This window comes from Belonocnema kinseyi, chromosome 1, assembly GCF_010883055.1.
Source record: "Belonocnema kinseyi isolate 2016_QV_RU_SX_M_011 chromosome 1, B_treatae_v1, whole genome shotgun sequence".
In the NCBI taxonomy this organism is placed as follows: domain Eukaryota; kingdom Metazoa; phylum Arthropoda; class Insecta; order Hymenoptera; family Cynipidae; genus Belonocnema; species Belonocnema kinseyi.
Window position 1 is genome coordinate 112,516,561 of NC_046657.1, and position 26,286 is coordinate 112,542,846.

Sequence of the window (26,286 nt, forward strand, 5' to 3'; positions counted from 1 at the left end):
CAAACTTTTTTCTGTTATTTGTCGTAAGCTAAATATTTGATCCGTACATGACCTTCCTGGCATAAACCCACTTTGGACTTCCCAAATCTTTGTTTCTGTTATCGTTTTTTAAAATCACGTTAGAAATCGTGTAATAATATTTAAATTCATTTCATGTAAAAGAAAAACTTTGACGTCCCCTACCAAATGAAATAACTTATTTTTGTATTTTCATGTAAAATTCTATTACCCTTGTTCCAGCCCCTTGGCAATCAACCCAAAATTAGTCTCTTTTAATTTGTTTAACTTTTTAATTCAGATTTATTCAATTTAGAGAGCTAGTTGAAATTTATGAAATTCCTGATTCTAATTTTTCTCTTTCCAGTATGGCTGTATTCTACTATCAGTATTTTGATAATTAGCCTATGTGGTCTTTTGGGAGTTGCTGTAATTCCTGTAATGGGAAAAAGTTATTACCATCAGCTTCTGCAATTTTTGGTCGCTCTTGCCGTCGGAACATTATGTGGAGATGCCCTCATCCATTTACTTCCGCATGTAAGTTTTTTTGGGTAATTTATTAAAGTTTATTTTAAAAAAGTCGACTGTATTTTCTGTTTCAATCTCTTTTTAAATTAAATAAAGAACCATCTTCTAGTCGACTTGCAATTAAACAAAAGATACACCCTCTTAGAATCGATTTCCAATTAAACAAAAAACGCTGTTCCAATTTATTTTCAGTTTACTAAAAGAATGTGTTCCAATCGATTTTGAATATGAAAAAGCTGGTTCAGTCAATTTTCAATTATACGAAAAACGCTGTTCCAATCATTTTTTTATTTAATGGAAAACCCCTCTCTGAATCTATTTTCTGTTTAATAAACAAAGAACTGGTCCCAATCCATTTTCAAAATAAAAAAAGGCTGCTTCAATCAATTTTAAATTAATCAAAAAACATTGTTTTAGTCCATATTTTTTATTAAATAATAAAACCTGATTCAACCCCTTTTCAATTAAATAAAAAACAGTTGGACCGGGAAACCGGGAATTTTCTGAGACCGGGAAAAATCGGGAAATGACACTGAATTTATTTCTTAACCGGGAATTTTACAAATTTACAACAACAAAAATATGTCCCAAGTTCGATGTCGACAGTTTTTAAAATAATTAGTTGAATTGATATCGTTTTCAATTATGATATAATTCAGTTTATAATACGTAATTCGAAAATCTTTTACCTGAAAAAATTTCTATTTTAGATTTTTATTTTTAAGCTTATATTTTTAATTTAAAGAATAACGTCCAGTCTTGAAAACTTAAACAATTAAAAATTAAAAATGTTTGAAGCTGAAAATTTTTGATAAAAAACAGTTTTATTTTATCGACTGTAAATATAAATGAATAATTTTTAAAATAGATCTGAACTATATGTTTTAAAAACTAAACCATAATGGATTTGATAAAACGATTCTAAATCCATTGAGAGATAAAGAATTTCCAGATTCGTAATTAATTCGTAATTAAAGGCTTTTATTAAATTAAAAATACTATTTCAGTCTAAAATATTTGACTTGTAATTTCAGAAGACTAAATTGAAGCTAAATGTTTAAAAGTAAATAATTTGAAACTTAATTGGCTGACATAGAAAGCTTTGAATTATTAAAATTTCGAAAAGCTTTTAACATTTATTTATACAAAAATTTGAGTAATATTAAGAGATATTCAGAAGTTTTTCAAAGATTCAAAATTAATTTAAAACTTAAAATTATATAAAGTAATTTAAACCAAGTTTGTGAAAAAAGTTTTCACAACTTCCAAACATATTTTAAACTGAACAAAATTTTTCCTACAATTTTTATAAAATATTTACAAAAAATTTTAATTTCTTAAATTCTTCCCGGGTCGTTTTTAATAATATTGGAATTCTCTTGAATTCTTTTTGAATATTCTGTTGAAATAATTTTTCAAAATGAAGAATCATTTTCAATTTTCCTAGAAATTTTAAGAAAATGTTTTTAGTCGTTTGGGGCCTTTCACAATGCTTAAAAAGCCTCTAATTTTTTTGTAAAATGCAAAATTTACATTTTGTTTTAAATTAGGTTGTGAGTATTTGCACCGAAATTTCGTTACGAATAACCAAAATTTTTCGATAAACACACTTCATTAAAATTATTTGAAATCATTTCAAGCTCTAAATTAATTTTTAATCTTTTTGAAACGTCTAAATATCTCTTAAAATTACTCTAATTGTTTCTAAAAGTAATAAGTGTTCAATTGTTATTTAGAAATCCAAATTTTAGGGACATTTTTTAAATTCGCAGGATTCTCTAAAAATGTAGGACAAATTCAATTAATTTTTAAAGTTAATGAGAAGTTTTGAAAAATTTTAAAAATAAAGCTAAATATGAAAAAATTTAAACTACTTCTAGATTTCTCAAGATTTTGAAATACAATTTTAAAGTTTTTCCAGGATGCTTAAACTATTCAAAATGAAAATAATTTAAATTCTAATTTAAGGACTTTTAAGTTGAAAAAATTTAAGTTTTAAAATATATAATGGCCTAAAATAACTGAATAATATAATTTGGATAATTTTTAAAGTAAATTGATTGATTCTTTAATTTAGAATATTGAAAATGTTAACCTGGATTTATATTTTTGGAACTTAATCTAAATCTTTGAACTCTATAATTTATGAATTTTAAAAATTCTGAATTTTGCAGTTTAAATTCATTAAATTTAAAATTATTCAGTTGAAAAGTGCTGATAACTTCCAGTTTTTACGTGTAAATTATTGAACAATTTAATAGAAAAATTTTGAATTTAAAAACGTTTAAACTTCAATTTTAAAAGTTAAAAATTCAAGAGTTCCACTTTGAATGCTTTAGTTTGTTGTTTTTTTTAAATTAATTTTAATTTTACTGTTTAGCTTTATATTTCGATTTCTAAAATTTTATTGACCGGGAAAAATATTTGGGTGAACCGGGGAAAAAACCGGAAAATGACCGGGAATTTTGTTCTTTGATTAAAACGGTCACCCTGAAAATACCCTGTACCAATTTATTTTCAGATTAATCAAAGAGCGTGTTCCAATCCATTTCCAACATGAGAAAGCTTCTTCAGTCAATCTTCAATTCAAAAAATCCTGTTCCAACCCCTTTTCAGTTAATTAAAAAACCCTGCCCCAAATTTATTTTCAATTTAATAAAAAAAAACTTGTCCCACTACATTTTAAATATAAAAAAACTGCTTCAGTCATTTTTAAATTAAATGAAAAAGCTGCTTCAGTCGGTTTTCAATTAAAAAAAAAAGTTTCACCTCCTTTTTAATGAAACAAAAAACTCTGTCCCAATTTATTTTCAATTTAAGAAAAGAACGTATTCCAATCCACTTTCAATATAAAAAAGCTACTTCAGTCAATTTTCAATTAAACAAAAAACCTAATAAATTCCTCTTTCAGGTACACAAAAACTCCTATTCCAATTTATTTTAAATGTAACAAAAAGCCGCGGTACAGTCCGTTTTCAATATAATAAAGCTGCTTAAATCACTTTTCAATTAAACAAAAAATAAACTCTGTTCTAACTTCTTTTCAATTAAACCAAAAACTCTCGTCCAGTCAATTTTCAATTAAATAAAATACAACCCTATTTCAGTTTATTTGAAATTTAACAAAAAGTCACTCAAGTAAATTTTCAATCAAACAAAAACCCTGTTCCAATTGATTTTAAATCTTAACAAACAGCCACGTTACTATCTGTTTTCAAATAAAAAAGTTGCTTTATTCCATTTTCAATTAAACAAAAAATAACCTCTATTTTGAATTAAATAAAAAAAAACCGTTTCCAGTTTATTTGCAATTTAACAAAAAGCCGCGTCCTAATCCATTTTCAATATAAAAAGGCTGTTTTAATTAATTTAGAAATAAACAAAAAATAAATCCGGTTCTTTTCACTCTTCTTAATTAAACGAAAAGCCTTGTTCCAATCTATTTCAATTTAAGAAAAATCGATGTCTCCATTTTTAATATAAAAAAGCTGTTTCAGTCAATTTTCAATTAAACAAAAAAAATCCTGATTTGGTCCATTTACAATTAAGCAAAAAATAAAACCGATTCCAACCCGATTTAATTGAAATTGAATTTCTGAATTAATAACGAATAAGAAAAATTCACCTATTTTCGTTGAAAGTTCATTGTTTATAGTTATAAATTTGACTATTTTGATGATAATTTAAATTGTTTTGTTAAAAATTCAACTGTTTTGTTAAACATTTCCATTTTTTCTAATAGAAAATTCAACCTTTTGTATAAAAAATGCCTCTTTTTTGGTTAATGACAATAATAATAACAACTTGTGGTTTAAAAATGCATCGACTGTCCTCTTAAGCAGTTCGTCTTTTTTATTTGAAAATGCAACTGTTTGGTTGTGTTTTAATCTTTTTTGGTAAACAAATTAAACTGCTTTCTAAAAAATACGTCTTTTTAACACGAAAATTCAACTATTTGGTTGAAGTTTAATATTTATTTGTTTGTTGTCTATTAAACAAACAACCCTATTCGAATTCACTTTATAAACGTTTAATTAAAGAAACTTGTCTCTATTTCATTTCAATTGCAATATTCTTAAAATAGGACTTAAAATACTTTCAATTATTGTTTTTAATCACTTTTTTTTGTAATTTTATTTTTTTAAATGTATTTTATTTTTAGGCTATGATGTCGCAGGCGAGTCACAGTCATGGTCGCGACCACGAGGACTCACATATGATAATCGATCACGAAGCCGATCATAATGCAAATATGTGGAAGGGACTTGTCGCCATGCTGGGTCTAGTTCTCTTTTTCTTCACGGAAAAGTCGCTAACTATGCTCGCTGAATGGAGAAAGTATCGCCAGAGGCGCAACAAGGTATGCTTTTTATATGCAAAAATAGCTGGCCAAATTAATTCAGATGTTCAATATACATGTAATCCTTTGTTTTGAAATAATAAAAGCTTCCGCCACGAGTGAGAGTGATGAGAGAAACTGAAGGTCCGAATAGCAACACCGTTGGCGAAAAACTCTGCAAACACAAATACTCGTCCTATCCTTATTGTTACGGAGAAATTACGACTGATACTCAAGGTAGTCAAATATTTTAACCTCTTATTCTCTTTCAAAGACAATAAATAAGGCAATTTATACTTTTTGTTATTTTTGATTTATGAATGATTTTATTTACTTTTTTCAAACGATGAAATTTCCATAAAGAGTGAGTGCATTTAACAATGATATAAATTGTATGGAATTTGATAGATTTCATGCTTGACGGCTGATTCTCATACATACAAAAATGTCCATTGTTTATTAAATTTGAAGTTATGCTTCCTTGACCAATTTTTCATTTTTCTCGACCATTAACATCCAACTACCAGCATTTTAATATTGTATAATATTTTTAACGTAGGATTTTTTATGGACGGAGTAAAAGAATATTTTAAATGCAAATTTGAAATTTATTTATTTTGAAGAAACTAATTACATTTTTAATAAAATAATTTAATTTTTCATTCTATTTATTGGACAGTGTACGGACAATGTCCTTTATTTACAAATCTACATTTTAACCTTAAAAGATTAATTCTCGACAATAAAGTGTAATAGTTGATATTTGTTGAACCTTGAAGACAAAAGACGAATCTCTCTATAAAAATTGAACTTTTAAACAAATATATTGATTATGTTTATTTTTTTTTATACTGGTCTAGAATCAAAATTTTTTAAATATTGATTTTTAAAGTTTATTTAAAAAATAAATATTTCAACCAAAGAGATGAATTTTAAACTAAAAATATGAATTTTCAATTAAAAAAAATTTTTTTTTTAACCAAGTGGTGTGACCATAATTTTTAAATAAAATAGATGAATCCTTTAGCAATGAAGGTTCATTTTTAACAAAACAGTTACATTTTTATCCATGAAAGATGAAATTTCAGATGATTCTTTAAAAAAAAAAATAAGTAAAAAAAATTTGAATTTTCAACTAAACAGTTGCTTTTTTGTCTAAAAAAGATGCAATTCCTACTAACGTAGATGCGTTTTTAAATTAAAGATAAATTTTCAAAAAAATGGTTTAATTTTTATCCAACAATTATTTTAATTTACTTTTCAACACCAAAATATGGATTCTGAACAAAAAGTAAATTTTCTACGAAATAGTTTAATTTTCAACCAAAAAGGATGATGTAGATGCAATTTCTCCTAAAATATGTGAAATTTAAATTAAAGACAAATTTTCAACAACAAAAATAGTTGAATTTTCATCCAAACAAAGATTTCAGTTGACTTTTCTACACTAAAATATGAATATTAAACAAAATGTAAATTCCCTACGAAAAAGTAAATTTCCTACGAAATAGTTAAATTTTCCAGACAACATTTGAATTTTCAATAAAATAGTTAAATTTTCAACAATAAAGGATAAATTTTTAAACAAATAGTAGCATTTTTCTCCATGGCAGATGCAATTTCTACTAAAATAGATGGTTTTTTAAATTAAAAACACCAATTTTGAATAACAAAAAAGGTTGACTTTTCAACACTAAAATATCAATTTTGTATGAAAACAGTTGAGTTTTCAACCAAAAAGAATGAATTTTTATGAATTTTGAACAAAAAGTAAATTTCCTACGAAATAGTTGAATTTTCAATCAAATAGTTGGATTTTCAACTAAACAGTAGCATTTTTGGCCATGGAAGATGCAATTTCTACTAAAATAGATGCATTTTTTAATTAAAATACAAATTTTGAAACACAAAAAAATTCGAATTTTCATCCAAAAAAAGAGTTCAGTTGACTTTTCAACACTAAAATATGAATATTGAACAAAATGTAAATTCTCTACGAAATAATTGAATTTTTAACCCAAAACGCCAAATTTTTAACAATGCACTTGAATTAGCAACCAAAGCAGTTTCATTTTTGTCAAAGAAAGATGCAATTTCTACTAAAATAGACGAATTTTTAAAGTTAAAAGACAAATTTTGAACAATAAAAATAGTTGAATTTTCATCCAAAAAAAGATGCCAGTTGACTTTTCAACACTAAAATATAAATTTTGTATAAAAATAGTTTACTTTTCAACCCAAAAAGACGAATTTTTAACAAAAAAGTTGAATTTTCGACGAAAAAATAAAGACTTTTCATCAAAACTGTTGAGTTTTCAACCAAACAGTTGCATCTTTGTTTACAAAAGGTTGCAATTACTAATAAAATATGAGTTTTTAAATTAAAGACAAATTTTCGAAAAAAAATAGTTGAATTTTCATTCGAAAATTATTTTAGTTCACTTCTCAACACCAAAATATGAATTTTGAACAAAAAGTAAATTTTATACGATAAAGTTGAATTTTCCAGAAAGCAGTTGAATTTTCAACAAAAGGGATGAATTTTTATTAAAAAGGTCGAATTTTTTAACCAAAGAGTAGCATTTTTGTTCAAGAAAGATGCAATTTCTACTAAAATAGTTTATTTTTTAAATTAAAAAGACAAATGTTCAACGAAAGTTGAATTTTCATCTAAAAAAAGATTTCAGTTGATTTTTCATCTCCAAAATATGAATTTAAAATGAATGTAAATTTTTTACGAAATAATAGAATTTTCAACCCAAAAACGGCAAATTGTTAACAATACAGTTGAATTATCAACCAAAATAGTTGTATTTTTGTTTAAATAAAGGTGAAATTTCTACTAAAATAGATTAACTTTCAAACTAAAAAGATAAATTAAAAAAAAAATGTAGTTGAATTTTTATCCAAAAAAGATTTCAGTTGATTTTTCAGTACTTAAATATAAATCTTAAACAAAAAGGAAATTTTGTAGGAAAACAGTTGAATTTTCAGCCCCAAAAAGACGAATTTTTAACAAAACATTTGAGTTTTCAACCAAAAAGAATGACTTTTTAATAAAATTATTGAATTTCCAACTAAACATTTGCATTTTTGTCTAAGAAAGATGCAATCTGTCCTAAAATACGTGAATTTTTTAATTAAAAAGACAAATTTTCAACAACAAAAATAGTTGAATTTTCATCCAAAAAAAAATTTCAGTTGACTTTTGAACACTAAAATATAAATTTTGTATGAAAATAGTTTAATCTTCAACCCAAAAAGATGAATTTTTAACAAAACAGTTTTATTTCCAACCCAAAAAGACGAATTTTTAACAAAAATGTTGATTTTTCAACTAACCAGTTGCATTTTTGTCCAAGAAAGATGCAATCCCTACTAAAATAGGTGAGTTTTCAAATTAAAGACAAGTTTTCAACAAAACAGTTGAATTTTCATCCCAAAATTAATTTAGTTGACTCCTAAACACCGAAATATGAATTTTGAACAAAATGTAAATTTTATACGAAAACGTTGGATTTTCCTGAAAGCAGTTGAATTTTTAATAGAATAGTTGAATTTTAACCAAAAAGGATGAATTTTTATCAAAAAGGATGATTTTTTAAACAAAGAGTAGCATTTTTGGCCATGGCAGATGCAATTTCTACTAAAATAGATGCATTTTTATATTAAAAAGACAAATTTTGATCAACAAAAGAGCTTGAATTTTCATCCAAAAAAACATTTCAGTTGATTTTTCATCACCAAAATATGAATTTAAAAACATGTCAATTTTCTATGAAATAATAGAATTTTCAACCCAAAAACGACAAATTGTTAACAATAAGTTGAATTATCAACCAAAATAGTTGCATTTTTATTTAAACAAAGGTGAAAATTCTACTAAAATAGATTAACTTTCAAACTAAAAAGATAAATTTAAAAAAATGTATGAAGTTGAATTTTTATCCAAAAAAGATTTCAGTTGACTTTTCAGCACTTAAATATAAATTTTAAACAAAAAGTCAATTTTATAAGAAAGCAGTTGTATTTTCAGCACAAAAAAAAGAATTTTTAACGAAACAGTTGAGTTTTCAACCAAAAATTAGATGCGTTTTTAAAATAAACGTAAATTTTCAACAAAAAATGGTTGAATTTTCTTCCAAAAATTAGTTTAGTGTACTTTTCAACACCGCAATATGAATTTTGAACAAAAGGTCAATTTTCTACGAAATAGTTGAATTTTCCAGAAAACAGTTGAATTTTCAATATGGTAAAAATGGATGAATTTAAAAAAAAAAGAGTAGCATTTTTGGCCATGACAGATGCAATTTCTACTAAAATAGATGCATTTCTAAATTAAAAAGACAAATTTTGAACAACAAAAAAAGGTTGAATTTTCATCCAAAAAAAGATTTCAGTTTACTTTTCAAAACTAAAATATAAATTTTGTATGAAAATAGTTTAATTTTCATCCCAAAAAGACGATTTTTTCAACTAAACAGTTCTATTTTGTCCAAGAAAGATGCAATTCCTACTAAAATAGACGAATTTTTAAATTAAACACAAGTTTTCAACAAAATAGTTGAATTTTCACCCCACAATTATTTTAGTTGACTTCTAAGCACCAAAATATGAATTTTGAAAAAAAGTAAATTTTATACGAAAAAGTGGAATTTTCCAGAAAGCAGTTGAATTTTCAAAAAAATAGTTGAATTTTAACCAAACAGGATGCATTTTTATAAAAAAAGGTTGAATTTTTAACCAAAGAGTAGCATTTTTGGCCAGGAAAGATGCAATTTCTACTAAAATAGATTAACTTTCAAACTAAAAAAGATAAATTAAAAAAAATGTATGTAGTTGAATTTTTATCCAAAAAACATTTCAGTTGACTTTTCAGCACTTAAATATAAATTTTAAACAAAAAGTCAATTTTATAGGAAAACAGTTGAGTTTTCAGCCCCCCCAAAAAAAAGAATTTTTAACAAAACAGTTGAGTTTTCAACCAAAAAGGATGAATTTTTATCAAAAAGGTTGAATTTTTAATCAAAGAGTAGCATTTTTGGCTAAGAAAGATACAATTTCTACCAAAAAGAGATGAATTTTTAAATTAAAAACGCAAATTTTTGACAACAAAAATAGTTGAATCTTCATACAAAAAAAGATTCCTGTTGACTTTTCAAAGGCAAAGTATGAATTTTAAACAAAATGTAAATCTTCTACGAAATAATTGAATTTTCAGCCCCAAAAGGACGAAGTTTAAAAAAAACAGTTGAGTTTTCTACCAAAATGGATGAGTTTTCAACAAAATTGTTGAATTTTCAAGCAAATAATAAAATTTATAACTAAAAAGATAAATTTTAGGAGGAAGCAAATGCAAAAAAAGAGTATATAAAAAGAGAATATTATTATATATGAAAAGTTTAAGGCCACATTTTTTTGATAAATGATTAAGTTCTCTTAGTTTTAGTTTATGTCTTAAACTTTTCTTAAATTTTCAATAACTTCCGTAATAATTAATATTTTAAAATGTTCCTTGGCTCATTTTGAAGTTATTTTTGTACTATTTTTGTACAGTATATTCATCCTGGGCTCATTTTATACAAAAGTTTGACAGCATTTAACCCTTTGAAGTGATTTTTTTTGTAACTCCGACATAATTAAAATTAAGAGAACTTAATTTGTCATTAAAAAATAGATGGTCTTAAAATTTTAATCGGCAGTGTATCAGGGTTACCCTGAAACTTAATATTTAAAATTACTTAATTTTTCCCTGACCAGTTTTTCATTTGCCCTGACTTGTGACTTTTTTAACCTAGAATCTTTTATAAATAGAATAAAATAATTTTAAATTAAAATTGAAAATTGTTTAATTTATTATGCTTGACAGTTATTTATTATTTATTTATTTATTTATTTGAGCTGTTACATAATTTACTTACAATACCTAAGGTAAATTCTTAATAAAATAAATTCTATCATTTAAATTATTCGAATTTTTTCTTATTGTAATTGAATTTCGCCCGTTTTTCTAGATAATCATCATAATCGTCATAATAATCATCACGATCGACCAACAGTGATCGATGAGGAAAAGCCGCTGACTTCGAATTGCAATTCAGTGCCCTCAATTGTCAAGAACGACCTCGATAAAATTGGAAACGAAGAATGGAAACTCGACGAATCGTTGAAGAAAGTCGACGGCGAGGTTGAAGTTTTGAATGAAGCTGAAAGTTATACTGTGATTATCAGAGAGCACGAAAACAAACATCATGGCCACACTCATTCTCACGGTAATAATATTTTTTGCTCGAAAATATTTTTATTTTAAAGACGAATGTTTTTTTATTTGTAAAAGCAGGTTTGTAAAAAATTAAAAAAAAAATTATCGTTATTAGTTAAAAACTCATGTTTTTGTATAAAATGTTTGTTGTTCTTTTTCGCCGAAAATTGCAATTTTTTTCTCTCTTGACTGAGAAATCTTTTGTAGTTAAAAGATGAAAATTCTTATATTTTTTTGTTCGATTTAACTGTTTTTAATGTTTAATTAAAATCTCTTTTGGTTGAATAATAAAATACTAGATTTTTCGTTGAGAATTAATCTCCTTGATTGCAAATTCTTTTTTTTGTAAATGCAATTATTCCATTTAAAAATACAGCAGTTTAGTTAAAAATGAATCTTTTCCAGTTGAAAATTCAACTATTCCAGTTCAAGCTATTTTATTAAATTTTTTTGTTTAAAAATTAATTATCTATCTTGTCAATATTTCATCTTATTCGGTTGAAAATTTAACTATTCAATTTTTCGTTTGAAAATTATCTTTTTTAGTTGAAAATTCATGGAAGTTGATCTTTTTGTTTAAAATTCAACTATTTCAGTTAAAGATTTATCAGTTAAGTTGAAAAAACAACAGTTTACTTACCTTTTTTCGCCATTGACTGAAAAATATTTGTTAGTTAAAAATGTTGGGCTGGTTACAAAATTTGTCTTTGTTTCTACTCAACTGTTTTTTATTTAAAAATAAAGTATTTTTTTGCTCTATCAACCACTAGATTTTTAGTTGAGAATGCATCTTTTTTCTTTGAAAATTTAAATGCTTGGTTGAAAGTAAAAATCTTTTGTTAAAAATTCATCTTTTTGATCCAAATAAATGTTGAAAAAGAACAAATTTTCTGTTCAAACATTAATTTTTGTTGAAAATTTAACTATTCCACTTTTGATTTTAAATGGATATTATTTAAAATTGAAAATGGTTCTTTTTTAGTTTAAAATTCAACTATTTGGTTGAAGAATGGTCTTTTTGGTTAAAAATCCATCTAGTTTTAAATTAAATTTAATATAGTATTCACATTAATTTCACTTAAAAGAATATATTTCAATTATTATTTAAACTCATTGAATTTATACACAAATTTAAGAGATTTTTAGGTAATTATTTAATTATTCGATGGCGAATATAGGTTCAGGAATATCTTGTAATATGCTTTGTCACATGAAAATACAGTTATTTCATAAATTTGCAAGTACTGAAAAAAAAAACATTATTAAAAATAAATTTGCAAAATTGAATTGGATTCCGATTTTTTTTAACAGGTCACGTGCATTCCGCGCCGGAGTCGATGTCAAGTGTGGCTTGGATGGTTGTGATGGGCGATGGTCTCCATAATTTTACGGATGGAATGGCCATTGGCGCTGCTTTTTCTGCAAGTATTGCTGGAGGATTTTCCACGGCAATTGCGGTTTTCTGTCACGAATTACCTCACGAATTAGGCAAGTCTTTGTTTTAATTTTACTAATTCAGGCTAGCCACTTGAGTTTGAAAATTTTAAAATATAATACTTTAAGATTTTGAAAAAAGAATGCCACTATTCTTCACTTTCGATTTGAAAATATTTTCAAACTTTGATAATTGGCTAAAAGAAAATAGTTTTAATGGCCTCTATTTACCAAAATTAATTTAAAATGCTATAAACTCACCTATTATTTATTACTTACATTTTGGACTTTCTTCAACTTGTTCAAGAAAAATAATTCGAAATTGATTAACAAAAAATAAAGAAATTCATATTTTGATCGTACCGTTTTCAAGTATAATCACTAATGAAGGCCTTAATTGTTGATATATTGTAATTGGAAATCGATCAAAAAAATAATAATGTAAAATTGAAAGTGTTTTAAAATCAGCATTTTAATTTAATCGCATTTAAGAGTGAAAAAATATCAAATTGAAAGCGTTGCAAATTAGAAACGCTTATAATACATAAAATCATTCATCTTTCATAATTATAAAAAAGGTAAAAATTGAAAGTTTTCTGTAATAAGGATTATAATGGAAAATAATCGTGTTCGCGAAAGAATGAAGTTGAAATTAAATAGAAGAGAAAATTGAAATTTTGTCTCGTGTTGCTCTTTAAGACGCTGCAAAATTAATTTAAATTTGAATTAACTAGAATTTGGATTACTACAATTAAATTTAAATAAACTCGAATTACTACATTTTCATTGAAGTTAGCTTAAAAAACTTTTCAAAAACCTCTTTGAACAAACCTCATGCAAAGGAAAATGGAAAAATCTTTTCTTTTTATATAATTCATTGATTAAATTTGCAAGATTTTCACTAATCGCAGTCATCACAGAGTGTCACCTATTCACCTTTTGTCACCTTTTGTCACCTTTTGTCACATATTTTAGGAATTTGTCACCTTTTTCTCCTATTTTGGGGTTTCTTATATTTTATCACCCTTTTTCAGTTGAAAAAGTACAATTTTATTTAAAATTACAACTTGCACACCAAATACAGTTTTTATTACACTTTCCTAATCGACAAATCTTGAACCAAATGATCGAATTTTCAAAGAAAAAAGATTAAATTTCAACCAGGAAGAGTTGTATTTTCAAATATAATCTTAAATGTTTAATTTAAATAGATGAATATTTTACAAGCCAGTTTAATTTTGAAGCAAGGAAGACGAATTTTCAACTAAAAAAATATGACTTTTCTAACAAATGAGGATTTTTACACCAAAAGGATTGATTTTCTATTCAAAAATACAAGCGTTTAATAAATCAGTTGAAATTTTGATAAAAAAATATTACTTTTTAAGAAAATACTTAAATTTAGATTAATTATAAAATAAAGATATAATTTTTTTCAAATAAAAATAAAACTTTTAAACAAAACAGTTAAATTTTCAACCAAATAGTAGAATTTTTAACCAAGAGATGAATTTTTAGCCAAAAGGTGAACTTTTTTTTGCAAATAGTTTAATTTTCCACCCAAAAAGACGAATTTTAAAGTAAAAGAGAATTTTCAATCCGAAAAGTATCAATATTCGAACAAAAAATATGACTTTTTAACAAAATAGTTGAATTCAGATTAATTCTGAAAAAGCAATATAATAATTTTTTGTTTGTTTTTGTTTTCGATAAAAAGAACTAACTTTCAATCGAAATAGATTTTTTGAACCAAGAGGTTAATTTTATACAAAAAAAGGTGACTTTTTAAGAACCTAGTTCAATTTTCAATAAAATAAATAAACTTTTAAGCAATTTGTAGAATGTAGAAAATAAACACCAAAAATATAATCGTAGACTTTTCAATAAAAATGATTAACTTTCAAATATAAAAGGTGAATTTTCAACAACTAAAAAAAAAAAGATTTTTCAACCAAAAGATAAATTTTCAACAAAAAAATATGAATTTTGTATAAAAGTATAAATTTTTGCCCAAAAATGATGACTTTTTTAAAAAAATAGTTGAATTTACACAAAAGTATGTTTTTTAAGTAAAAGAGATTATTTATTTAACAAAAATACAATAATAGATTTCACATAAAAAGACTTAATTTTCAACAAACGAGTTTAATTTTCAATAAAATAGTTAAATTATTAACTAAATAGTAGACTTTGTAACAAACAAGTAGAATTTTGAACCAAATAAATTACTCATTAAAAATTCCTCTCCTTGGTTGAAAGTTGAACGAATTTTTTTTAATTTCATTTTTTTTCGTTGAAGATTCATAGTTTTAGTTGAGATTTCGTTTTTTTCGGTTAAAAAATTAAATTAAAAATTTCATTTGGTTGTAAGCAAGGTTTTTAAAACTACAAATTCAAATATTTTGTTAAAAAAATCAACTGATTAATTGTAAATTAACTTTTTTTTTTGTTATTTCATGTTCTTGTGTTTAAGTTCAACTTTTGTGGTTAAAAATTCAACCTTTGTGGTTAAAAATTCAACATTTTGGTTAAATAATTATGTTTTTTTGTTGAAAATTCGTCTTTTTTTGGTAGAAAATCAACTTTTTTTTTGTCAAAATCTAGTCATGTGGAAAATATATACTGTTTGGTCAAATCTAACTGTTTTAATTTTTTATTCAAGTTTTGTAGTGGAAATATCAACTATAAAATTTTTTGATAAACATTAATCTTTTTTGTTGAAAATTCAACATTTTGCTTAACATTATTTTTCATTCTTGTCTGAACATTTTTTTTGGTAGAAAATTCACTTTTTGGTAGAAATTTCATATCTTTTTGGTTAAAAATGCAACTTCTTAGTTGAAGATTTATTTATTTTGGTTCAGCCTTTTTGTTGAAAAATCTTCTTTTTTCCAAATTGAACTTTTTTGTTAACATTTTTTTTTTAATTTGTTTATTTGGTTGAAAATTTCTGTATTTTGTTGAAACTTTCTCCTTTGTGATAAAATATCAAATTTCTTGGTGGCTAATTCACATTTTTGATTGAAAATTCAACTATTAGGGTAAAAATATTTATTAAAAATTAAAATATCTAGTTGAAAATTCATGTATTGTGTTAAAAAATGATTTTTTATAGTTTAAAATTCATATATTTTGTTAAATATTTCTCTCTATTTTGGCAAAAATTCATTTTCTCGGTTGAAAATTAAACTATTTGATTAATTTTTTTATTAAAGATGCACATTTTTAGTTTAATTTTTGTTTGTTTGTTAAAAATTGAATAAATTTGATTGAAAATTAGTTTTTTTTTTCTTGATGAAAATAAATTTGTTTGTACTGAAAATGTAGCTATTTCATGTATGCCGCCTTGAAAATCTGCGAAATTCTAAAATACGAAAATGTGTCAGTTAGAAATTGTTCAGTTTTGAATGTTTAATTAAAAAATTTTAAAGGCTTTTAATTTAAAATCGTTCCGCGTTATATTCGCTAATTTAAGAAATCTTTTTTTGACACTTCAAATTGTAAGATTTTTAGCCTTGAAGAATTTAAATATAAATTTTAAATAAAAATATTTGAAACCCGGGAAATGCTAGAGAGTTTTGTTTCTTATTTTAAGGAAGATTGATTTTACAGGTGATTTCGCAGTACTTTTAAAGGCAGGAATGAGTGCGAAGCAAGCAGTTTTTTATAATTTGCTGTCATCTGTTCTCTGCCTCTTTGGAATGGTTTTCGGAGTCCTTTTGGGCGCCACGCCTTCCGCAAGCAGTTGGGTCTTTGCTGCAGCAGCTGGAATGTTTATTTATATCGCCCTCGTCGATATGGTGAGTTATTTCAATTTTTAAATAAATAATCTACAAACTCGCGCCTCAACATTTTTAATTAAACATTTTTTTTATTACTAGCAAACATAGATGCGCTCTGTTATTTTGTGTTTTATGCACTTTTAAAATTAAAATATAAAATTAATTTGAAAAGAAAATTTTTTTATTTCATAGTATCTATTATTTTAAACAATAGAAAAGACATACAAGCAGAAAATTTTTGATATTTGACGAAAATTGTTATTTAACTTCAGAATTAATGTAAATATTACATTTTTAACATTTATTTTAAATAAAAAATAGGCTTTTTCCTGTGTGAAAACGAATTTAACCAAAATTATATTTTTAGGTTTTTCAAGTTTATTTGTTCATTTGTTTTAAAAGTTATATAAATATTTAATTTTTCTGAGATTCTTGGGAAAATTAAAAAATTCAAAGATTTTAGATGTGTCGATAAAGTATAATATTCTGATTTTTTAGGATTTTGACAAATTTTGGGAAGCATTAGATTCATTTAAAAAAATAGAAATTTTCAAAAATTGCAGACATATTTTGAAATGTTTTAATACCTTTTTAAATTTTCTTTGGAAATTAATTTTACAAATTAAGAAGTAATGGAAAAATTTGCCAGGATTCTTAAGTTTTTTATTTTCTTGAAGCCCTTCAAACTTTTTAAAAAACTTGGATTTTTTTCTCAACATTTTCAAAAATTTACATTTTGTTAAAAATTTTCTTTTAGTCTTCCAGATTCTTTTATAACAATTTTGGAAAACTTTTGACATCTTTTGAAATATTTGTCAATATTCTCTTAAAATTAATTTTTTTAAATAAAAAATTAGCTCAAATTTTCCCATGAATTTTAAGAAATATTTTTTATTATCGTGAAACCGTTCAAAATCTTTAAGAAACTTCAACATTTTTATTTACATATATTCATAAATTATATTTTTTAACGCTTTTTATAATGATCTTAACCTTTTAAATAACTTTTAATCTTTTTAAAACTTCTAAATGTCTCTTAAATTTAATTTAAAATATTATTTAGATAGCATAAATGATATTTCAGCCAAAAAGATTTTAATTTGAAATAAATAAAAAAAGACAGCTGAATTCATGCAAAAAAAATTTGTTCAGGAAAATAGTTTTTTAATAAAAAATTATTAGTTTTTAACGAAATAGAAGAATTGTTTACCAAAAGGAGGAATTTTCAGCGAAATAGTGATAGTGTCAACCAAAAAAATGAATTTAATGAAAAAAAAACATTAATTATTAACAATGTAGTTGAATCCTCGAAAAAAAATTAGTTTTCAAACCGTTGCATTTTTAACCGAAAATTACGTATTCCAGTGAAATATTCATAATTTCGGTCAAAAAATTCATCTTTTGGTTTAAAAATAAAACTTCTTGACTGAATTTTAAACTCATTTTTTGAAAGTTCATTTCCTTGGTTACAAATTTTACCAATTTGGTTGAAAATTATTTTTTTTTTAATTGAAAATTTGACTTTTATTTTTTGTGGAAAGTTCATCTTTTTCTTTGAAAATTTAAGTTTTCCAGTTAAATATTCATCATTTTAGTTAAAAATTCATCTTTTTGTGTAAAAATAAAATTAATTGTTTGCAAGTTAAACTTCATTTTTTAAAGGTCATCTTTTCTGTTGAAAATTCATATCTATTTCATTTGAAGACTTATTTTTTTAACAAAACAAAGTTTTTCAGCCAAGAATAAAATTTCCATCTAAATTATAATTTGAGGGGTTAAATAATTTTGAATGTAAAATACAAATTAGGAATATTTCTTTCTTTTTTTTTGTTAATCTCTTTATTTCTCTTTAGGTTTTAGAAATATCATTTTTTAAAGGTTTTTGAGAAAATGCAAGAAGATTTTTCTAGATTTTATATTCGTCGGGAAATTTTGTATTTTTTTTTTTATTTCACAAAATTATCCTTAAATCTTTCAGATTTGTTTCGCCATTTGTAGAAGTTTTCTGAAATGTTTTTAAACCTTTTTATATTTTCATTAAGAATCAATCTTTCGAAATGGAAGGGCATTACAAATTTTCCCAGGAATCTTAAGAAACGTTTTAAGAAACGTTTCGAAAATTTGTTGAAAATCTTAAAAAATTTAAGTTCAAAGGCAATGTAATTCTTCTAGATTGTGCTTGGACAATTTTGAAAATCTTTTGAAATGTTTTAAAGCCTTTTTAAATATTCGTTTAAAATTTGTTTTTAAAAATAAAAGACAGTTGAAACTTTCCCAGGATTTTTTTATTTTCTTAAAATCACTCAAAATCTTTTAGAAACGTCAAAATTTGCTTATATAAATATTCAACAATATAAGTTTTTCTAACTTCTTTTTTAAAATGTTTCCAGGTTTTAAAAAAATTTTAATCTTTTTAAAATTCCTAAATAAAATATTTCAATTTTTTAACACGAAAATATGTCTTTTTAACGAACTAGATGAATTTTGTTGCAAAAAGGCGAATTTTTAACAAAATTGTGACATTTTCAACCAGAAATAATTTAAAAAAATAAAACGATGAATTTTTAATTAAAAAACAATAATAAACAATGAAATTTTAATAAAGTAGTTCAATCCTCAACCGAAAAGGATTAAATTTCATATAGTTGAATTTTTAACCGAAACAAAAACGAATTTTTGACAAAATAGTGGAATTCTCAACCGTAACAGATTAAATGATTTTGATTAGAAAATAAACATTTCTTTTGTAAGTTCCCCTTTTATTTGATTTTAAGGTTATAAAAATATCACTTTTGTAAATATATGAAGGACTTTTAGAAGTTTTCAAAATAAATATAGTTTATACTGACTCGAGTTATTTCTAAAATTTTCATGACATTTCTAGCAATAATTAAAAAGGTTTTAAAACCTTCTCTAATTTTCTTTAAAAATTAATTTGTTAAAATGATGAAAAATGTTATCAGAAATCTCAAGAAAAGCTTTTATTTTTTCGAAGCCTTTCAAACCTCGTAAAAAGCTTCGAATTTTGAAAAATTGACATCTTGATTTCAATTTTTGTACATTTTTCTAAAAATTTTAAATGATGTTTTAATAATTTCCAAAACATTATAACCTTCTCAATATATTTGTAAAATTATTTGAATTTTTCCAAAAATGTCCTTAAAATTCTGAAAAAAAATACCTTCATATTTTCCAGATTCTGTTTTGACAATTTTGGAAATTTTTAAAAATATTCTCTTAAAAATAATTTTTAAATAAAAAATCAGTTTCACTGATTCCAAGAATTTTAAGAAATACTTTTTATTATCGTGAAACTTTACGGAATTCTTAAGAAGCTTTAAAATTTGTATTTCCATATATTCAAAAATGTATGTTTTTTTTAACTTTTTGAAACAGTTTTCAAACTTTAAATTGTTATACTATTTTTACACAAAAATATGATTCTTTAACAAAACAGATGAATTTTTTCAGAAAAAATATTAATTTTTGACAAGAAAATACGAATTTGAAACAAAGTAGTAGAATTTTCAACTAAAACAGATAATTTTCCGAACCAGAAAGACGAATTTACAAGAAAATAGTTCAATTTTTAACAAACGAAAACAAAAACAGTTTTTCAGCCAAGAAAGATTAACATTTTCATTCAAATTATCATTTTAGGGGATAAATAATTTTGAATATAAAATAAAAATTAAGAATAATTATTTCTTTGTTAGGTTAATATTTTTTCTTGTTTTTGAGGTTTTAGAATTGTCATTTGGTAAGATTCTTGAGAAAATGCAAACAGATTTTTTAAGTTTGTCTTTTTTATTTTAAAGTTTACCTGTTTTAGCATAAATTAAATCCTTTTTTTATAAAAATACAACTGTTTGGCTAGAAATTAAGCTATTGTACTATTTTCTTGAAAACTTAATTATTTAGTAGAAAATTTAGTTTTTGTTTAAAATTTATATTTTGTTGTTGAAAAATGAACTGAAATATTTTCTGGATGAAAGTTCCACTTATAAAAAAAATGGGTGTTTTATTACAAAATCGATCATCTTAGGATAAAAATGCAACTTTTTGGGAGAAAATTTAATTATTTTGTAAAAATTCATCTTTTTTGGTAGAAACAATTTGTCTTTTTGGATTGAAAAAATCAATTTTTTCATAAGAACTTATTTTTTTTAGTTACAAAAATTCAATTTTTAATGTCACTGAGTTAACTGGAATCTTTTTTGGATAAAAACTCAACTTTTTTGTAATAAAAAATTCTTCCGCTTTTCAGATAAATCTAACCTTTTTTGATAAAAATGCAACTATTTGCTAAAGAATTCAACAATTTTGTTAAAGATTCATTCTCTTTGGTTGAAAAAATTCATCTTTTTGGATTTTAAAAGTCAATTTTTTTCGTAAAAATGTATTTTATTAGTTACAAAAATGCAACATTTTTAAAAATAAATAATTGTTCTGCTTTAAGACAAATTTCATATTTTTTGATAAAAATGCAGCCATTTGCTAGAGAATTCAACAATTTTGTTAAGGTCATCCTTTTTTTGTTAAAAATTCGTCTTTTTGGATTGCAAATTCAATTTTTTTTGTAGAAGAAAATTATTTCTTGTTAAAAAATTCATTGTTTGATCGTGAAAACTCGATTAAAATCTTTTTCAACAGAAAATTTAACTATTTTTTTTTTGAAAATTTATCTTTTTGATCAAAATCTTCATCTGTTATAGAAGAAATGTTATTTTTGTTATGAAAATGCAACTTTTTGGTTAAAAATGGTTCTTTGCTTCATAATTCAACTAATTTGTTTAAAACATTTGGTTGAATCGCTTTGTTAAGATATCACCTTTTTATTTAAAGATTTATATTTTAAGTTAAAAAGTTGTCTCGTTGCTTAACAGTTATGTTTGGTTGAAAACTTAACTGTTTAGTGGAAAATAGTTCTTTTGTTGTTGTTTAGAATTCATTTTTTACCAGAAAATGGAACTTTTCAAATTTTTAAGATTGATATTTTTTAGTTAAAAATTCGCGTTTTTTTGTTAGCAAATTATTTTTTAGTTTGAAATTTCCTTTTTTTACGTAAAAATGCATCAGTTTCGTGGAAAATAATTTTTTGTTCAACAGTCATATTTTTTGTTTGAAAATTGGATTTTTGTAGAGAAAATTTGTCTTCTGGTTTAAAGGCTCAACAATTTAGGTAAACTTTTATATATTTTTTGAGTGAAAAATCTTTATTTGTTGGAAATTCGTCTTTTTGGTTAAAATTTTTTTTCTTTCGGTGTATGAATTTAATTCTTTTTTGATTAAAATATAAACTATGCCACTTTTTCGTTGACAATTTGTCTTTTTAGGTTGAATATTCAACTATTATGTTAAAAAATCAATTATTTTGTTGAAAATTCCAGTATTTTGTTAAAGAGTTGTCTTTTAAAGTAGAAAAGACTTTTTGTTTTTGAAATAAATTAATAGATTTGAAAAGTTTTAATTTCAATATGAAACACTGTTTTATTCCGCCTATAAAGTATTCAATAGTAAAAATATCATAACATTAAAATGCTGGTATTTAAATAATAATTATTTGAAATGAAAAATTAGCCAAAGAAAAATCCGAGATTTTTGAAAATGTCACGCTTCTAAGTTTTCCGGGAATGGGATCTTCTTATTCTACTTCGTCGTGTTTATTAAGTAATGAGAAAGAATTAAATGAGCTACTGCTTTGCATATTTTAAATTCCTGAATACGTCTGAGCTAGAAAATCATTTATATTCAACCGCTGATATAACCTGAACAATAAAAATATTTTTAAAAATCACAAATTCTTAAATTCTCTTAAATTCTTTTCAATTCTCCTAAATTCTCTCATATTCTCGGTTATATAATTTGAAATTAAATTCTCGGGAATTTGAGAACTCTATCCAGAGGGCTGGGATGGAGAAAAAGACTTCATCTTTGGTTTTGGCCTTTTATTCATAAAGACATGGTTTTTGTTTGTTTTGTTTTCTTAAATTGCAGATTCCGGAATTGTCTTCGAGTCACTCAGAAGAGGGAGGTTCTCATTGGCAGTGCATTCTCCAAGCCCTCGGTTTGCTAAGCGGACTTGGAATAATGCTCGTCATCGCTTTATATGAACACGACCTGAGAAATATATTTAGCGAGACATAAACTTTTTCGCAACTCTCAGTCAAGTGACTGAAATAACAATATTTAATCGTAGAGACTCCTGCCGACTAGGAATTTTTACTGTGACCAAAACTTCAAAGCTTCGACCATGAAAGTAACTGTCTTTATAAGAAAAACTTAAACTCCCCTCCTTCCCCCCTACCAAAAGAAACAAACAAAAAAGAAACGAAGAAACAAAATCCGAATTTTTCTCTCTCAGCTTTACACTTGTCGAGTTATATTTCAAGTTTCAAGGCTTTGGATTTTTCAAACTTCAAAGCACAAGACTTATGAACTTCAAGTACAATTTCCGCGTAGGAAATACGTCATTGCAGGCGGAATTTAACTTATCGATGTAAATAGTCTAAGTACTAAAGCGTCTTTAGAATCTAAGAGTCTACAAATTTAAGAAAGTACGGATTTAAGTATAGAATTTTATTTCGCCACTTGAATTTTTGCCGAATTTTTGAATTGCTAAGATCAGAAATTGAGAATCTGTGCGGTGAGTTTTAAAAAAGCTCGAGAGCAGTAGTGATATTATAACTTAAAAGTTTTGCGACCTTAATTTCTTACATTGAAATTTACAGTTTAAAATGACCTCACTCTTCGATTTCCGAGTGAATTTCTGGATTTTATGAAATCGAACGATTGGTAGATAAATTCTAGTTTTGCTTCTATTTTCATATTTTAGATTTTATGCGTTTTTTAAGTTTTCCAATTCGAAAGCCTTCGTTGAAAGAGAAAAGACTGGTTTCACGATTCATCAATCATTTTCTAAAGTCTTTTCTGCGTTAGAAGTCAGCCGATTCGATTGAAGAAAGTTAAAATGTTTAGCTCTCTAAGATTTGAGAAGTTTTGTTTTTAATTCAGAAATCAGTGAGAAGGCTCAAAAAAAATTTTTTTGCGGCCTAATTTCAAGATTACTTTACAATTAGTGTACATATTTAGAGGGTGGCTTGTTAGAAATAGAAAATAATTACCAGGGTTTCATTTCTTGAATTCATTCCTCGATAATTGTTGCATTTTTTACTTTTGAATCTTTAAATTCCTTCCATTATCATTCTCCTAGGAATTAATTGGATTATTGTACATATTTTTCATTGGCAAATTGAAAAAAAATGTTTTTCCTGAAAATTTTCTATTCTAGAATGCATTTAATGAACTTTTTCGAGCCTTTGAAGAATTTCCTAATTATACACAACTTCTTTTATACGTTAGTTCGTAAGCTCACGATTCATAAAAAAAAATAATAAGGACGTCTGTTCCATAGTTAATGTAAGCGATTTAAACTAGATTGGTTTGTAATTCTGGTGCAACTCTAGGTAGTAATTCTTATTTACTTGAAAGTAAAATTGGGAAAAATGATTTTTTACAATTAAGAAAGAAAATTTGTGAGGGATTAACCACTATTTTATTCGAGTATTCTTATTTTTTTCAATTTTTTAAATTATTACAAATTTGGTGTCTTATGAAATCATTTCAATTCCGCTTAATTAAATTGGAATTTTGTTGATTCTTTGAATTCTTGAATCCAGGTGTGCATTAAAATTGCTCGTGGTTAATTCTTCGGAAAGTTGCGCAATTTCTGGAAAAAATGTTCAAATTTAAAGATCTTTACTTAAGGAAAGTTACTTACTTCATTATTAGTTTACCCGAAATACTTATACACTTAATTTGCATAAAGTTTTTCTTACTTAAATTTATTTTAAAACGCCTCTATTTTAATGTCAGTTTATCCAAATGCATTGAAAACGCACCAATAGATTTATACAATTAGAAATTTATCTAACCACTTTTAGAATTAAGGTTCTTTTTCTCTTGAGTTGTATTTTTCCTTGCGATAGCAAAAAAAAAAAAACAGTATTTCGAGTGGTGTATTTTTGATTTTGAGTGAAAATGTTGGAAGGTGGAATTTTGTATCCAAACGAAGGGTTTGATAAACTTAATATCTTTCACATAATCCAAATGAATCCGGGAATTTTACATTTTGTTATTAACTACATTATTCATTAAAAAAAACTTCTGTAAAAGTTTTTACGGATGATGATAATTAAGCAATTGGAAAATATACATTTCTCTGATAATTTCCTAGGAAATTATGTAAAACGGAAATAAAACTAAACAGAATGATTTAGAGAAATTTGGATTTTGAGTTGGGTGAGAAAGAATTGTATTTTTACTGGGTGCTAATAAATGTACGACATATATATGTTATATTTGATAATGAATGTAGATTAGCTTCATCAGCAGTATTCCGATAAGCGTCGAGTGTTTATAAACGATTACTTAATTATAGTGAGGATTGTGTGTTGTAACCAGTACTTATTTCGTTAAGACCGCAGACTGCCACTGGAGATAATAAGAAATAAAGGAGAGAGGAATAGAGTAAAGATTTTAGATTTATTTGTATTTAAACCAAAAAAAATGCTCAAGTTTGAATTTCCCGCCAAAATCCTACAGCCACATTTAAACATAACCTTGAAAATAACCATCGTTTCTGTTAAGCATTTGTGAAATGGCAAAAGCCAGCCTTCTGTTTCTACCATATATGTGTAAGTAGCAGTAGTTTTTTTTACGATCCAGAGGGGAAATGTCGGTCAAACTTATCCAACAGATGGCGCCACAAAAAGTAGGTCTGTCTTTTTCATTGAATTGCATCAAGAAAAAGCAAAAATAAGAAAAAACTTCATGCTGTTTTCAAATAATCAACAAAAAAAAAATATATATATATGAAAAAATAAGAGTAACTATTACTAATTATTTAAAAACAGAAAAACTCATGAAAATATATAGTTTAATATGAATAAAATTTAATTTTGAGATACATTTAGAAAGCAGTTCGAACTTCATATTTCTATGATTTATTTTGCTGACATTATTGATTTTATTATTTGTTCTAGTTAAAAAAAAATATTTATTGTTAAAATTATGAATGTAGCTAATGAAAAAATTAATAATATTTAAGACCTCAATGACAAAAATATTTAAAACATATACATGATCAGAAGAATTAATAAAAAATATATCACTTATATCCAATATAAATACAATAATAATTCAAATATGTAAGACTACAACTTAAGTTGCAAAGTCAATGAGAAGACTGATAAATGAGAAATTGGATTTAATATTATTTAATATATTGTATATATTTATTTAAATTGAACTGAACTTTATATATACTATTTACCAGGGGTGTTAGTTGAAGTTGGCCGGTTTTACTTATAGATGTCGCTAGAGATATGCCTACATATCTATGATTTGGCATCTATGTCAAATTTTGCTGTGGGCAATAACCTTCAAAAATACACAATTCCATTCTGCCAAAATAATAGCATCATAGTTGTTTACCGCAGTGAATATGTCAAGTTTCGTTCCAAGTAAATCGCATTTGCGGCATTCGTTGCTTTTCTTATTTCATCAAAAGAAAAAAGCATTTTAAGCTCATCGATTGCTGGTAGAAACTTATATTTAACATACTCCAGTGATTAGAACATGTGAGACATTATTATTACACCATTAAGCCATTTCCCTTTCGGGGTAGGCGTGACTCACTCGGTAGAGGAAAGGAGTAGTGTGTGGAAGGGATAGAGATTTTTCAGATTGATCCAGAATTCTCGTGCTATTTAAGTAAATAACACTTTCGTTCCGCAACGAATTAATTATTTGCCGCCATACTTTCCTGTCCTGGCATACTCTTCTAGCTTCTTTTATGTCCATGCATTTTTTCATGCAGGCTCTCGTGTTTCTGTGACTTCTTATGTCTCTTCTAAGTAGGGTCTCATTCACACATTCTAACC

The 26,286-nt window shown here is 25.0% G+C and overlaps 1 protein-coding gene and 1 pseudogene across 4 annotated transcripts in view; one reads left to right on the top strand and one right to left on the bottom strand.

The window, feature by feature from the left end:
• LOC117179112 (zinc transporter foi) overlaps positions 1 to 24,876 on the top strand; it is a 39,689-nt gene extending 14,813 nt beyond the window's left edge. For all 4 annotated transcript variants that reach the window (XM_033371099.1, XM_033371897.1, XM_033372665.1 and 1 more), the window contains 7 exons: positions 365 to 534; positions 4,688 to 4,885; positions 4,972 to 5,101; positions 10,879 to 11,136; positions 12,438 to 12,614; positions 16,173 to 16,360; positions 22,340 to 24,876. In XM_033371099.1, coding sequence (XP_033226990.1) covers positions 365 to 534; positions 4,688 to 4,885; positions 4,972 to 5,101; positions 10,879 to 11,136; positions 12,438 to 12,614; positions 16,173 to 16,360; positions 22,340 to 22,489 — 1,271 coding nt within the window. In that variant the 3' untranslated portion in view covers positions 22,490 to 24,876. The remainder of the gene's footprint in view (positions 1 to 364; positions 535 to 4,687; positions 4,886 to 4,971; positions 5,102 to 10,878; positions 11,137 to 12,437; positions 12,615 to 16,172; positions 16,361 to 22,339) is intronic.
• Positions 24,777 to 26,286, bottom strand: part of LOC117179659 — a 3,393-nt pseudogene continuing 1,883 nt past the window's right edge.